The sequence below is a fragment of the Ascidiella aspersa genome, chromosome 9 (assembly GCF_963924565.1).
Source record: "Ascidiella aspersa chromosome 9, kaAscAspe10.2, whole genome shotgun sequence".
Lineage (NCBI taxonomy): Eukaryota > Metazoa > Chordata > Ascidiacea > Phlebobranchia > Ascidiidae > Ascidiella > Ascidiella aspersa.
In genome coordinates this window covers 13,168,957-13,183,902 of record NC_139455.1, presented here as the reverse complement: position 1 = coordinate 13,183,902, position 14,946 = coordinate 13,168,957, and the positions used below count along the sequence as shown (strand labels likewise).

Here is a 14,946-nt window from a genome sequence, read left to right as displayed (position 1 = left end):
CATTTTTTATTTCTCTCAAATACCTATCGGTACCCTTTTTCAGCATAGGAAACGGTACACCAGGGACGCCGGTTGAGAACCACCGGTATAGGTTAAGGACAGTCGACTATAATCGATGGATTGCTTAAAATGACCGTAAACGAAAACAATATTTTCACCAGTGGCTTCATTTTTTGTGACGTCATTTCTGATTACTTGTGTTTAACCTCCAAGGGCCTGTTATATATCCCTAAATATGACGCATGCATCGTCTACCTTAACATATCAATTGCAACTAACCAACATAATTGAACTGGTGATTTGTTCTGCAGTATTTTAAACCGGTGAGTTTAAACATAGAATACACTACTGGCAACTATAACCAAAAAGTGTTTTAACTTTCAGAAACATTTGTTTTTCAAAGCATTATGGAACGTTAATGTAACAAAGATCATTTCGAAAAAGTCCCGAGGGTCACCTACTCAAAAGCAAGTTTTCCGTCCTCAATCCAAAGAATAAAGTAATCATGTCTGATCGTGAAATCAGTATGGCCGGCAAACATCAGTAAACCTTCTCTAGACCATTCGTTGTCGAAGACGAATCGAACTCTGATTTCGTTTTTATGCAAAATAAAAATAATTAAACAATTTTTTTTCAACATTTAAATTTCATCTTCGAAAATATTTTATTGAAACAACGGCGCTTGATATACGATGTAGGAGTTGCAGTTTTGTAACTTCGCAACAACTCGATGATGCAATAAACTTAATTTGTAATATAATTTTATAAAATACATATTTATACAGCGCTGGAGTTTTCTGGCATAAAATACTAAGTAACTATTATAGTAACCTTATTTCGAACTCCTCGCGCATTCCAGATATAATTGAAAATTGAATAAACGAAGAAAAATTATATCTTCCAAAGTGCCAAGCAAGACTGTTGGTCACAGCAATATCGCGATCTTCACAAAACTTTCCAGACCAGCCAAACTCACACAAACAGATAAAAGTGACACGATCTGCCAAACAAAATTGTTCCAATTAAGGTTAAAACGTGTCACATTAATGTTCCTATTGATCAAAAAGTGATTCCTACAGAAGTTACATTACAATCATACGTACTGTAGGTTTATATCAGCTTTTGGTTTATTGTCATACCTGTTCTACTTTTATTAGGTGACTTTTATTGTTAACCAACAATTTGTACAAGTTCAATAGTTTTCAAACAGCAGGTCATACTTACCCAAAGTCACGCAGGTAGCATTATTTCTACAAAGTTTGGTGTCACATGTGTGCATTTTCTCACAAACGGGCCCAAAGAAGGGAAACTTACAAATACACCGAAATGGCTGTTTCGGTTTTGAAACTTTTAAACAATTTCCACCATTCTTACAAGGATTACTGGAACAGCCATTTTTTCTCTTGATAGGGATCTGTTGAATAGGTGTCATGTTCGACTGGTGCAATGTAGAAGGATAAAAAGGTGAACTAAAACTTGAAGAAACATGACTCGCCGCATGTTGTAATCGTTCGGTTACTACAACTTGATGCTTTTCATGTGTTGCTTTAGGCATATCCTTTTTTAATTTATGAACAATATTATTCGAGTAGTCGTTTTCTTTACGAGTATATTCAGGTGCCAAACTTGAGTTATCTGAGAAAGGCTGCTTTGCAGTCAGTGTGACGTTGTCGCTATATCGATGTTCAGTAAAAATGTCAAATTTAGAAACATTTCTGTTACTCGGTAAGTGAATTGAAGTGTCGATAACATCGGAAACTACCAAACTTAAGTTCGTTTCCGCAGTTTGAGTTCGGCTTAAATCGGACGGGTTCAAAAGTTTAGTTCTGTTGTCTTCCAATTTCGTTGTATTGAAACGACTATTACTGTTATTTGCAGCAGCATTGGTATCATATTGGCGTGTTCTGTTGGCTGCCACGGGTCTCAATTGAGCGACAGACATAGTAGGAAATCCAGAAAATAATGTCAAGGGTACGCTGTGATTCGTAAATTCTTCGGTAATATATACTTCCTTTCCATGTTTTATCAAAGAAGTGTTCGTTGTTTTATTATTTGCGGTACTTGTATTTTTCGTGATTTCAATGGCCTCTTGAAGAATTAAATGCCCATAAGTGTGATGATGTTCTTTGTTAAGATTTTCATTATTTTCGCGCAACACATTTGTGTTTAAAAATTTGAGTTTTGCGGGTCGAATCAGTTGCTTGATAACAAACATTGAATCACTTTTGTTTGATTCTTTTGTTGTATTGGCTAAACTGCCAGTTAGATTATAATATGTGTTGACTGGAATTTCAGTAAATATTGTATTGTTTGCTGAAACATAACTGTTTTTATTCAACCTTAGTTCAAGTTCCGTAAGTCGGGATTTCTGGTTGTTTGTAATATTTGTGTCGTACTCAACTTTCAGCAGGCTGAGAGACTCTTTTGAAAGATTTCCTTTCACGCGAGAATTGGTTTTAATAAAAGAAGTTTTAGTAGGCAAATGCGCAGCTTTATCGAACGTATTTGTGGTGTTGATGTTTTCCAATGTTGCATATTGGTTCTCGCAAAATGTACCATCGTAGCCACGTGGACAAATGCAATAGAATGTCTCATTGATTATATTGCATGTTCCGTTGTTTAGGCAAGGTTGGGACCAGCAATACCCTAAATAGTCCGAACAAGTTTTGCCTCGAAAACCAGGCTTACAAAAGCATCTGAAATATCAAAAATCATTTTGAAATTAGAAGCGCAAACAAAGACATGCAGAGCAATTTTGGGGTGTAAGTTACCAATACAACGTACTTGAAATCGTTTTGCTCGGCAATGCACTTGCCTTCATTTTCACAGGGTTTGCTTTTACAAGGAAATATTTTCTCTTGGCAAAAACGGCCGCTGTAACCGGGTAAGCATCTGGTAAAAACAGGCAACGATATTGTCAGTCCTGGATATATTTGTTTTATCGTTTCACAGGAAAAGATTATTTTTGAAATCGTGGAACATTCACTAGAAGGGTGACATCTTGAACGTTAAAACAGACGTGGTGCTCTTAGCATACTACAAACACCTTTTAAAAATAGAGGCTGCAGTCTGTTATTATATTTTGTCATGCATTGTATTACAAACGTCCAGTGTAATATAGGTCGCCGTAACATTGGATAACAATTATACACAGGATCTATTTTTGATTAACATCATGTCTGGTAGCAACAATCTAATCGTTTATATTTAACATTAGAAAAAAGAATGCGAAACAGAACTTTAAAAGGCCGTGATAAATTTCAAAATTTTTGGTGAAGGTGGTTTACTCACTTGCATGTAAATGACCCAAAACTGTTTACACATGAGGCATCACCGTGACAAGGGTTGGATAAACACTCATCTATATCATTTTCACACAGGTTTCCCTAACACACACAAAAGTAATATTAACGGTTGCACCAATTAATTAGGGCTCGTTGTACAATAAACGATTCAAGTACTTACATCAAAGGTTGGTGGACAATCACACCATGATTTGAGTTCTGGACCTTCGCGGCAAATCCCTTTGTTTTCGCACTGTGTCTGGTTGTTACACATGTCTGTATCAAACTGGCACATATCTCCACGATAACCTGGAAAAACCGTAAAAAAGTTATAATTTTAACAGAATTGTGACACGCAGATTTTTTTCAATTGCTTGTTTGTTGCCGTTATTACAATGCAGCTAAATGCCTCATCGTGTCGCCTCAAAATCAACGACGACACGAAAAAACAAGACTATGGATGTTTATAGCACAAACCGTTAAATTTAGATCGCCATTGTAAAATTAAAAAAAACGTTTCCAGTCTATTTTGAATAGTTCAACGCAGAGGTAAAAGAAAACGCGTATTCGCAACTCAATCGGTCTCTTTAACATTTAGGTTCTTAGGTACGGTGCCTAAATCAGCGACTTAATGAGATGAAGAACAAAACGAATGCTTTGTTCCGAAAACCTTACCGGTGTAGAGAAAAATCTAACGTCTGTGTTATAAGAAATTGACGGAAGACAACATGGTTAGTTCGTGACGTTATGTTTTGACTTAACTTTGTGATGCCACGTTTTGACAAAACCTATTTTACGTTATCTAATTTCATAAGGCCACCTCTAAACAAAATCTGAATCCGTCCCGGACCGTTTTTTCTGTGATATCCTAGTTTGACGCTCTGCTTGTGCTTTCACTGCCCTTATTTTTCGACACACTGAGGCCCGATGCTTCGAAAATTGACGGTTCTCTATTGTAGGGGTCACAAATACATTTGGCGCAAGTCTCGCGACTCAAATAGTGAATCACTTTTAATTGAAAAGCTTTGCTAAAACTGTGTGTTTGTAACATTTTTTTATTTTGTTTAACTTGTAAATATTAGTATGCTACGAAAACAGTAACTTTTCGTGTCTCAACTGAATGATAAATATGTGTTCTGCGTTCTTTTGGTATTCGTTATTTTACGTCGCCAAAGGCTTTAAAGGCATCTAAAACATAACTAAGATAAAGCTCAAAATGAGCCTTTAGTAGAGACATTAGCGACTTAGGAACTAATTTGATTTCTTGATGTTTCTACGAGGTTGCAGCTCCTTTAACTTCGGCCATAATCGGGTACTAAGCTTACTAAATTAATTACTGCTGAAACGGTTGATGTGTATATCTACAAAAATGCCCGGCGTCTGGCGACACTTTTAAAAAACAATTATATCTTCACAGCTGTAAGACTGCTCACTTGCACAGAAATCACGTAAACAGTAATCGCAAAAACACTTGTTCGTCTTTAAATGTTTAAAGGTGTTATACAATAAAATACCTATGTTAAATTCTCACAAATGGCAAAAATGCATTATCTTGATAAATTTTGCAGAAATTGGATTTTGTACATTCCATGCATGGTATATTTAGAATAATTTTTTTTTTTTATCAAAACCGTCTAAAACCCTGAATCCGCCGTGTTTTATTGTACTTTTGATAATTCCTGAGTATAGGTGGTACACTGACACGACACGAACTTTCCGAATTAAATAAAGAAGTTTGGACTTTACTAATTAAACAATGGCCTGGGCTTGGACCATCTCGTGCTTATACTGCTTCTTTTCCGATCAACGAACAAATAAATTGTAATCCTACGCGTTTTGGATTTCGGCAAAATTTCTTTTGAATTCTACATATACAAGCCTATACAGTCGTGTTTGGTTATTATCACATCGATGTTTTCTGTCTCGTTAATCCGTTGAGAATTCACTTCACTACGCGAACTAAAACCTTAACACCCAATCTATAATAAGCACTACAAAGCAAAAACGGTCCCAAGAGTTTAAATAAAACTTTTAAAAATGTAACATAACAAATGGGTCATATTGACTGGTTAACCGAGCCAAAAAGGCATTGACAAACCTACGTGAAAATGAAAAATGTGCTTTATTGCAGGTGTTCAAGGCCAGTCACAACCTGTTGTTTAGGATTATATATCATTAGATTAGAGCAGTGCTTCACAACCGGTGTGCCGTGCCGCGAGACCACACCAGCTTGATGTGACACGCATAATCTTGTACGAGACCACAAGTCACACCTAATGTGTTCTGAATTACTGCGCTATCTTTGTGTATACAGTTAAACTTTGTTCCCTTTTAAATCCAAATAAATAAACAAAATATTTCAAATTATTATCGCTGGGTGCATTGCAAGATCGACAAATTTTTACAAGGGCGTCACGCGGAAAAAGAGTTTGAGAACCACTGCATCACCGAAAGGTTTCTAGGGGTCGTTCCCTAGTAACCGTTTTCACGAAATTGGGTAAAGTCAGACATGCTTACAGTGGTCCACGGTATCACCCTGGTTTCAACGTGAAGTTTGGTAAATTGTCGTCACTATTGTTTTCTCCATACCTTATAAAAAAAATATAATGGCGCGGGTGTGGAATGTGACACTGTTTGGCGAAAGTGAAGTCAGCAGAGTAATTTAGGGTATGTTGTCGATACAAATCGTAAGCTAAGCTTGTAATTACCCGCACAACACATTTTCTATTGGTCATTGCAACGAGAATGGTTTTTCAAGTCATTTACCCATCATGACAGGAAGTGCATGGAATGTACTTTTTCTTAAAACATTTTTTTCTCTAGTCTTGGTTGTGGAAGCTCTGGAGCAGTGGTCGGGAACCTATGGCTTGGAGCATATTTTGTCTATAAGCTAGTGCCCCTCAACCTTTTTTTACTTGCGGCACACCAAAAGAGCTAAAAAAAATTGGCGGCACACCTACGAAATATATGACGATTGACAATAGACATGCAAATATCCTTGCTTGCTCAGAGTAAAAAAAATTATATTCTGATTTTGCAGTTTTACTGTCTTCCGAAAAAAATTAAAAGACGACCTAAGAGACTTTAGCCATAAAGTCAAAATTTGAACAACATTAACGTCGGAATGAATCACAGTTTGGAATGCGACCAAAATAGGGCGAATACCTAGTAGTTGCAATAACGCCTAAGTCGGACTAAGACCTAAACCCTAATAAGGGGACCTAAGGACTCTACAACCTTTTATCTATTCCCAAACCCCCGTAAATTTACCCCTAACTCACCTAATATTTCAACATTAACCTAATGTCTAACCCACACATTACCCAACACCAACCCCCAAACAGGGGCAAACAACTTAATGCCAAAACAGCGGTGCCCAACGGCCCACAATCTCCCCCTAAAGTTCCAGGCATATTTTGCCCATTCAGGCTGTATTACAATGATTTCGGGTTTAGGCCTTTTTTAGGCGATTTTAGATCTTATTTTGTCGCTGATATTATACTACGTATTTGACATTATTATGTCGTTGGTATTGTTACTATGGCACTGTATTCTTTAGATATTGTTGGTTTGTAGGTCCTATTGTCTGTTCCCGGCCAATGTCTGGTAAACTGCACCTCCTATAGTCATCCAGGACAGAGAACATTGAAGGATTTGACAATTATATTCGAAAAATAACCAGAATTTCCTCTTCCACTTTAGTGTAGAAATTAACAATGATTGCTGTATATTTATACTCCTGACACCTCCGGGAACGTCGCGCGGCACACCAGGCATATGATTACGCAGCACACCGAGGTTGAAGAGCACTGATCTAAGCTATCTATTCTGAACATGAGTGTTAAAAAGAAAACTGCTCAAAATATATTTTTTACACATTTGAACTATGTGATACCAGTTTTTTACCGCTTCGCGCAAATCCTATTCGACTTTTGGTGTATTTTTAGCTCGTTTGACGAAAATTAGGGCCATTGGGTAGCATGGCACTCATTGGGTAGCATGGCACTGTAACCAAAAGTTATGCAAACTTGGAACATGCATTTTGCGCTAAAGATGTTCTGTCTTTTAGATCCCCTTTGCAGATTTCTATTAGTGTATATCGGAGATTCTGGAATGTCACTCAAGTCTCGTTAAAAGAAACACAAACGGGATGTAACCAACAACGACGCAAAAACGTCTTGCCTTTCAAACCACACTATATCCCAAAGCAACCATATTAATTTTAGTGAGCATCCGTTATAGCATATAGGTTGCCCAAATGTAGGGTAACCAATATAATTAACAGAGGAGCTATTATTTGATTAATATTATGCCTGATCAGCAGTTTGTATGTGACAGCCAAAGCTTTTGTAGGAAAGATAGGTTAAATGCAGAAAAGCTAATATTCTGCAATTTAAAGGATGTACCGGCCGTTGAAACTAAACACGCGAACAGAGTATTTTACTGATAACAGTATAAAATAATTATAGAATACCGTTTAACCACATTACATATATCTAATATTACAGCGGACCACGTTTCAATGACCCCGGAAAATACAAACTAAACAAAAAATACAATATTTAATTCATGTTTTAAATATAAATTACACAAATTTAGACTAAACTTTTAACTACATGTATATCAGATATCTGCTATTAAAAATATTATGTGGGGTGAAAGTATTTTTTTTTATGAATATTATTGTATTTTTAGTTCGTTGTTTTTTTGTAGCGTTATTTGTTTTTTTACAATGAAAGTGTACATATGAAACCGAATTAATCTAGTAATACAATTATGCCTAATTTTTTTAAATTAAAGAACCTAAAGTTCAGGACAAACCCCCCCCAGAATGAGTATAATTCTTAATTCTTTAATTAAAAAAGAAAGCCAAAAATAACATTTTTATTTTTGTGTTGTAAGCTCAAGCGTAAATTTATCTATCTGCACAAGTTTAGGGGTCGGCAACCTTTTTATTGTCACGGGCCAAAACCAAACTGAGAAAGGTCTCTGCGGGCCGCACAAAATGTTAACTAAAAAAAAAAAAAAAGTTAACTAAAGTGTTGGCGCGAAGCGCGAAAAAAACGTTTGTTTGGTTTAAAATTCGACTCCACACGTCGTCATCCATATTACTAATGAAAAATAAAACTACTTTTGGGAGCGCGATAACATTTTAAGTTAATCTAGCTCTGTGTTTGTAAACGTTTTTTAGGCAAGGCGCAGCAGGCGAGCGAAGCGAGCGCGATTTTTTTCATTTCTTTTAAATTTCTTGCAAGTTTACATTGTCAAAAATGAAAAATAAAAATATCTTAACAAAGGTATGTCCAATATTTTTGAATACGTTTTCCGTTTTTTCGCGAAGCACTTGACAGCTGTCCACGGTGTAACGGTAAAGAAGTGCTGATCTAGTTGAAAACACAGCATCAAAAGTAACCAAACCATACGTATAAAGATGATTGGCGCGAGGCGGGAAAAATTTTCGCACTTTTGTAGTTCAAATAGTCAAAAAGTATGTGAAATGTTGTCTAATTCAGGGGTCGGCAACCTTTTTTACACTGCGGACCGGTTTAAAACTGAAATTTTATTGCGGACCGGCCTTAAAAACAACAAATGCTCAGTAAAGGAAATTTATTACAACTTTTTTCAATAAACTAATTAAAATGCATAGGTTGTTTTCAAAAAATTTCCTGCCTGAACATAAAAATAATAATTTATTTTATTGTGGGACATTTGTTTGCATGATTTGATTCTATTGCACTTTAGGATGAACACTGTTAAGCATAAAAAAAACATGATATTTTGGCCCTTTTTCGATATATTGTACATACAAGGAGCTAGATTTTACAATCCAAAAATGCATTTTAGGATGTTGTGAACGTGCTATGTAACTCATATGGCCACAACACACTGGTTTGTTTTGCACCTCTCGAGTGCTTGAAACTAATTGTGGTTTTTCATTATACCAATCAACCATGGAGTATATTCAAACGAAAGTTAATGTGATTGGGATATTTACTTTTCCTAGCCTTTTTCCGGCTTTTACGCATACCCTACGCTACGGTTTGGGTCTAAATCAAAATTTTTAATATAGCAAACCTGCTACGGACCGGTAACGAACTCCTCGCGGACCGGCGGTTGCCGACCACTGGTCTAATTTGTCAAAGATGCGGCGGGCCGGATCCGGCCCGCGGGCCGTAAGTTGCTGACCCCTGTTCTATACTATAACATTATAACATAACTTTGTGAGGCATGCCTAAAAATTTTTATGGTGTCTTCCAAACGAAAATTCCAGGACCATCTGCCAGTAAGTTATTAAATTTTTGTCTGTGAAAATTTTATAACCATAGTTTGGCCCTTAATAAAAAAGTTTATGAGTCTATCAATTAAACATATAAGCTAGAGCAGTGGTTCCCAACACGTTTTTGAGGCGACCCATTTTGAGAAAAAAAAACAATTTGGTATAATCTTGCGACCCAAGCAAATACAAGATTGCGTTGCAAACAAACTGCACTACAAAAGCAGTTACTTTTTCCGAAAATAATATGTTTATTAATTTACTAATGAGATAGTTGTGCTTGCTTGCTATCAGTGAATTTTTTAAATCGAGGCGTTATTTTGCTTGAGCATATAGGGTCACGCATGTCAGCTTTAACTTCCAGCCGGTTTAGCTGTTTAGTTTTCATATTTTGTGATTATGATTTCCAGTTGTGTGAAAAGATACAATATGCCTGAAAAACAAGCGACCCCCCAAAATAATCAGGCGACCCAACTTTGGGTCGCGACCCATGCGTTGGGAACCACTTAGCTAGAGTTATAAATATACTTTAATATAAGTACACCTACAGTAAAAGGAGACACTATGATAAATCGGTATATGTTAGGTGCTTATGTATGGCATTCACAAGTGTTTATTTAAAATGTTATTATAAGCCGTTACACAAAAGAATATTTATCACATTAAGGTTCTATTTTAATGCATGAAATTTAATGTAGACTGTGTTACAGCCATACAAAAAAATTCTAGGAATAAAACTTTAGGCATAATACATGGTACAAGTTCGAAAAAACATTGGGGAGCATTAACAAAGCATTTTTTCCTCTGCATTTAGTACGAAATTAAAGTGTAACAATAGATATATAAGGCTTGCTAGCATAAAACAGAACTTAAGATAATTTAAACAAATAATCAACTCAAAAAAGGTTTGATAACCAAGCGCAAAATTATATAATAAAAACACGCTAACCATGGTCAAAGATCGATTGTTCGTCTGACTCATGCAACAACACTTGTGGTAAAAATGTTTTACGGCAAAAAAGAGAAAAATAGTTTAACGTTAATTTAGTCAATGTAAACATACAATAGTCACCTGCTTGGCAGTTGCAGTGGTAGGACCCAATCATGTTAAGGCATGAACCATTGTTCTTACAAGGACTGGAGTCACAGTAATCAATTTTTACATCACAATGCACTCCGCTCCAACCAGGTAAACATTTGCAAAGGTAACCTGAAACCTACCACAGAACAAATAACACTGTTGTGAGTGGAAGGGACAGCAGTTGTTAATTATATGGTCTAAAATGTATTTTTAAAAACAAATGTTTTCCTAAAAATATATGTATGATAACTTTTTTGCTGATAAGTAAACTTGGTAGGCTAAATTTTTAGGGCGGTAAGAATAATTTTTTTTGTGTTTAATTTACATTTATTTTGCAAAGATTCCTAAACTACCAAGACTGATTGATCCCTTGGCTCACTAACCCCTTCTTATCTTTAAAGTCAAAATTGAAACGGAAAATTTTAGGCCCATATCTGTTTTTGCATGCAGAAACAAGTCGAAGAAAAGTAGAACATGTAATATATAGGCCAAACCTTTAAAATGAATACCCTAGTTATACGTTGCAAAACATAAATACTTGATGCCTAGTGATATCGAATAATATTATATCTTGAAACAATTTTATTTTATTTAATTTGTTGTTTGAGCATAGTAATATCGTCATTATTAGGGCGATTGTTTTTTCGACCTTAACATATTTTTTGACAAATCTATTAGATTAGGGTGGTCCAAACCCAGGCCCGCGACATAATTTTTCGTGGCCCGCAAAGCAATTTTGAATTATTGCAATGCGTACCTTTAAGGGTTTATTTAAATAAATCTAAGGGACCAACGAACAGTAAACATACTGCAATTGTTTGGGTATGATCACATTTTTCTGGTTATACCATTAAATAAACCAGTTTCTTATAGCTCACTTAATTCGTTTTCCTATAGCTCACTCTTAAACCGGTTTGAATGCACAGTATGTCCTATATGAAACTTTCCTTCTAAAATGGCTGTTTAGCGGACTTATAAGTTAAATTTGCATTTTAAAGCAAATCAACAATAAAATATATCGCGCTGCTGGAAAGTATTGTTTTAGTTAGATGTTTACCCTTAGGCTAAACGCACTGACCCTTTCCAAGATGCAATTTCATTTAAATTGATCTGGTTAATAAAACCTTATTGCGCAAAATGATTACGTCTTTGTAATTTAGCGATTGTGTAGTATGCAACATCTCTCTTACGCGAACATTCTATGCTTATAAAATGTAAATTTTGTCAAATACACATTTTTTTCGCGCTTCGTGCACACCATTTTGCCCAGCCCCACAACATTCAATTTTATTTGCGCACAAGTTCGACGATAGAAGCAAGTTTCTGGAGCTTATATGTCTTTCGATGTTATTTTGTGATGGCATCTTTAAACATTTCACGTCCCGACCAAACAAAAATCATTGAGCCGCTCCTGGCATGCATGTAGCCTACTTTATGTGACCCGCAAAGAATATGCAAAGAAATTTGGCCCACGATGCTGTTAACCTTGGACCACCCTTTATTAGATATTCATTAATTTAAACAATGCATTGTTGTATAAAGTAGTGCATTAGTGTCTTGATGTTGTCTGTTATTTATTTTTGATGTTTTACTGACGATTGTTATTTTTGGGGGTTTATGCAAAACCTCTTGAAAATGCTTAGTTAATATTTTTGTCATATCAAAAAAAAGAAACAAATTATACGAATGCCATGTAAACTTGTGTGCAAATATACAAGGTAATTTCTTTTGCACAAGGTCAAAGTGTTCACAGGCAGACCAAGCCATGTTTTCTTGAAACAGTCAACAACATTCTATAAAATAAAGAAGTTCACATTCAAACAAAACTATAGTTTCTTGGGGGGTCATGGCCTGGAACCCCTCTGGATCTGCCACTGCATGAAACAAAACTATTCAATATAAATTAACTTCAAATTCATTCTATCAGTTTTAAGAAGATGCTTTAAGACTGGATTATTGTGATTGAAATGACTTAGTCAATTCTTGTATTTTGGTACTACAAAATTTTGTGTGTTTTGTTCCATAAGTATACCTATTTAGTTTTCACTAAACAATTTTTTTGTTAAAAACTAGACAATTAAAACATTGCATGTCACGTTTTTAGTTGTTGTTTTCTAATTAATTATACATTTTAAAATTATTTGTAATAAATTTGAAAGCAAGCAAATTACATTTTAATGATTACTTTGCCCCTCTTTAATGAAATTTTAACATAAACATTTTGGCAATTCGGTCAAGTTATGAGTGCGGTGCGCCAATACAGTCTTTTTTACACCCATTTATATTACCACAATAGTATGGACATACACTTTTAGAGCAATCCCTTTGTATTAGTGCCATATAACTAAACAACAATAACATAACTAGATGAATTTTGCAGAAGTTGCATTTCTTGTATAGCCCCAAATGGCCAATGGTTATAATAGCCTCTTGACACACAAAAAAAGCACAAGAAAAATACTACTGGAAATTGGTAAAATTTGTTTCCTCTATTCAGTGTAAGTTAGCAAAATAACATGCCTTCATATGTGTGGCACCTTTGGGCTATAAAGATTCGTGAAAAGGTTTGCATGAAGCCTAAATAGTTATGTTATCAAAAATAATTTAAAGAGGCCGTGTCCTGGTACCTCACCCCTAAATCGTACCATAATTTTAAGATTTTTATTGTATGGAGATGAGAAGCTAATATTACAATCTTCTGTGCGCTACAGATAATGAAGTCGCTGACCGCATGTGGTCTGGGCCTCTGGGGGTATGGATTTGGGACACTTTGAACTATAATTATACAATTTATTAGGTCAATTTGCTTAGAAAAACACCTCAATATTAGGTCAATTTTTTCTTATCCATGCATATTTTAAATTCAACCCTGTATATTTATTATCGGCCCAAGGAGCTTGAACATACGAGGAACTGAAAAAAAGAAAAAAATTTTGTTCCTCTAAGTGGGTCGTGGGTTTTGGGCTATACATAGCATTATGACGGTCTCTGCATGCAGACCACATGATTTGAGACCCCTGAATAGAGACTGAGGTAAGTAAAATAGCTCCACAAACTCATGTATTTAATTAACACTGTTAAACATTAGTGGGTGCACGCAGTGTCTGATGGCTGGTCAGATACAGCTTAAGACACTATTAGAGCAGTGGCGTAGCCAGCCGAAAAAATTTTTTTTTTGGGGGGGGGGCAAAAAGTTTGAACTTTTTTAGTTTAGCTTTTTGACATTGTATGAACTGCCGAACCCAAAAACTTGTTTCGAGCAGCAACTGACTGAGTTTTAATGCAATATATAAAAAACATTTAAAGGGCAAAAATCGCTTGTGACATAACAGTGCATGACAATTATAGGTGTGGCATGCATATGTTAGACTGTTGTGGTAATGCTCATATTTGCTACAAAACAAATTATTAAGAGTACAATATTTATAAATTTTGAGGGAGCCATTCTTTGGCTACGTTTATGTATTATTTGAGTCTCACAAAAAAACATGAATAACATAAAATATTGTGCGTTCCACACATTTGATAGTATTGCAACTCTTTCCTAAAGAAGACTATTGAAGTGACCATGAATGACGGGCTGCACCATAGCTTTGGACTGCAAGTTGCACATCCCTGTGGTAGATCATCACCTTCATTTTACTGCACTCAGGCTAGTTTTTTCCTAGTCTGGCCTTGCAGGCACGAATATTCTTTATTGATGGGCTAATTTGGTTTGTTTATCAAAGGCCACCAGTGTGAATCTCGTTACACACCAAATCCAAAATATAAGGAGCAACAAAGTATAAGATGGTATAGAAGGGAATGTCCAAATTATTTTACAAGAGCTCTTGAATATTTAGACTCCTTAGTGATTCTGTTACACCAGCACTGAGTGCAATAAGAAGTTAACCTGCCAAAAAATCTTGACTGGTAATGCAGGTTTAAGGCCAATTAATTTGTCTTAAACATATCTCATTAGGGTTTCATTTAGTATATAGATTAGCAACAGCTGAAGCTCTAGCAGTTTACCTCATCTTGACAAGTTGAATTATTTTCACAGATGGCCTTTTCACAATCATTAATATTTGTTTCGCAGCGATGACCTGTGAATCCTGGTAGACAGTCACAAATGTAATAACCAAGATAGTCCTAGATAAAAAAAATTAGTTAGTTGTTATTGTAGTTAATATAAACCACACAGGATTACTGGATTTCTATGTGAACAATGAACCATGACCCTGTATGAAAGAATGCTGGTAATTTGGCAACTATGGTGACCTAAGAAGTAGACAGAAAACAATGAAAAGGGGGTGGGGGATTTAGTA

At 35.5% G+C, this 14,946-nt stretch overlaps 1 protein-coding gene across 1 annotated transcript in view; it reads right to left on the bottom strand.

The window, feature by feature from the left end:
* The window catches only part of LOC146133059 (uncharacterized), a gene marked incomplete at its 3' end in the record, with an annotated part of 31,796 nt that overhangs the window by 383 nt on the left and 16,467 nt on the right, over positions 1 to 14,946 (bottom strand). The window contains exons 9-16 of the mRNA XM_083397637.1: positions 14,651 to 14,770; positions 10,631 to 10,775; positions 3,466 to 3,593; positions 3,292 to 3,386; positions 2,785 to 2,892; positions 1,225 to 2,696; positions 832 to 1,000; positions 462 to 587 (exon numbers count right to left, since the gene is read on the bottom strand). Coding sequence (XP_083253763.1) covers positions 462 to 587; positions 832 to 1,000; positions 1,225 to 2,696; positions 2,785 to 2,892; positions 3,292 to 3,386; positions 3,466 to 3,593; positions 10,631 to 10,775; positions 14,651 to 14,770 — 2,363 coding nt within the window. The remainder of the gene's footprint in view (positions 1 to 461; positions 588 to 831; positions 1,001 to 1,224; positions 2,697 to 2,784; positions 2,893 to 3,291; positions 3,387 to 3,465; positions 3,594 to 10,630; positions 10,776 to 14,650; positions 14,771 to 14,946) is intronic.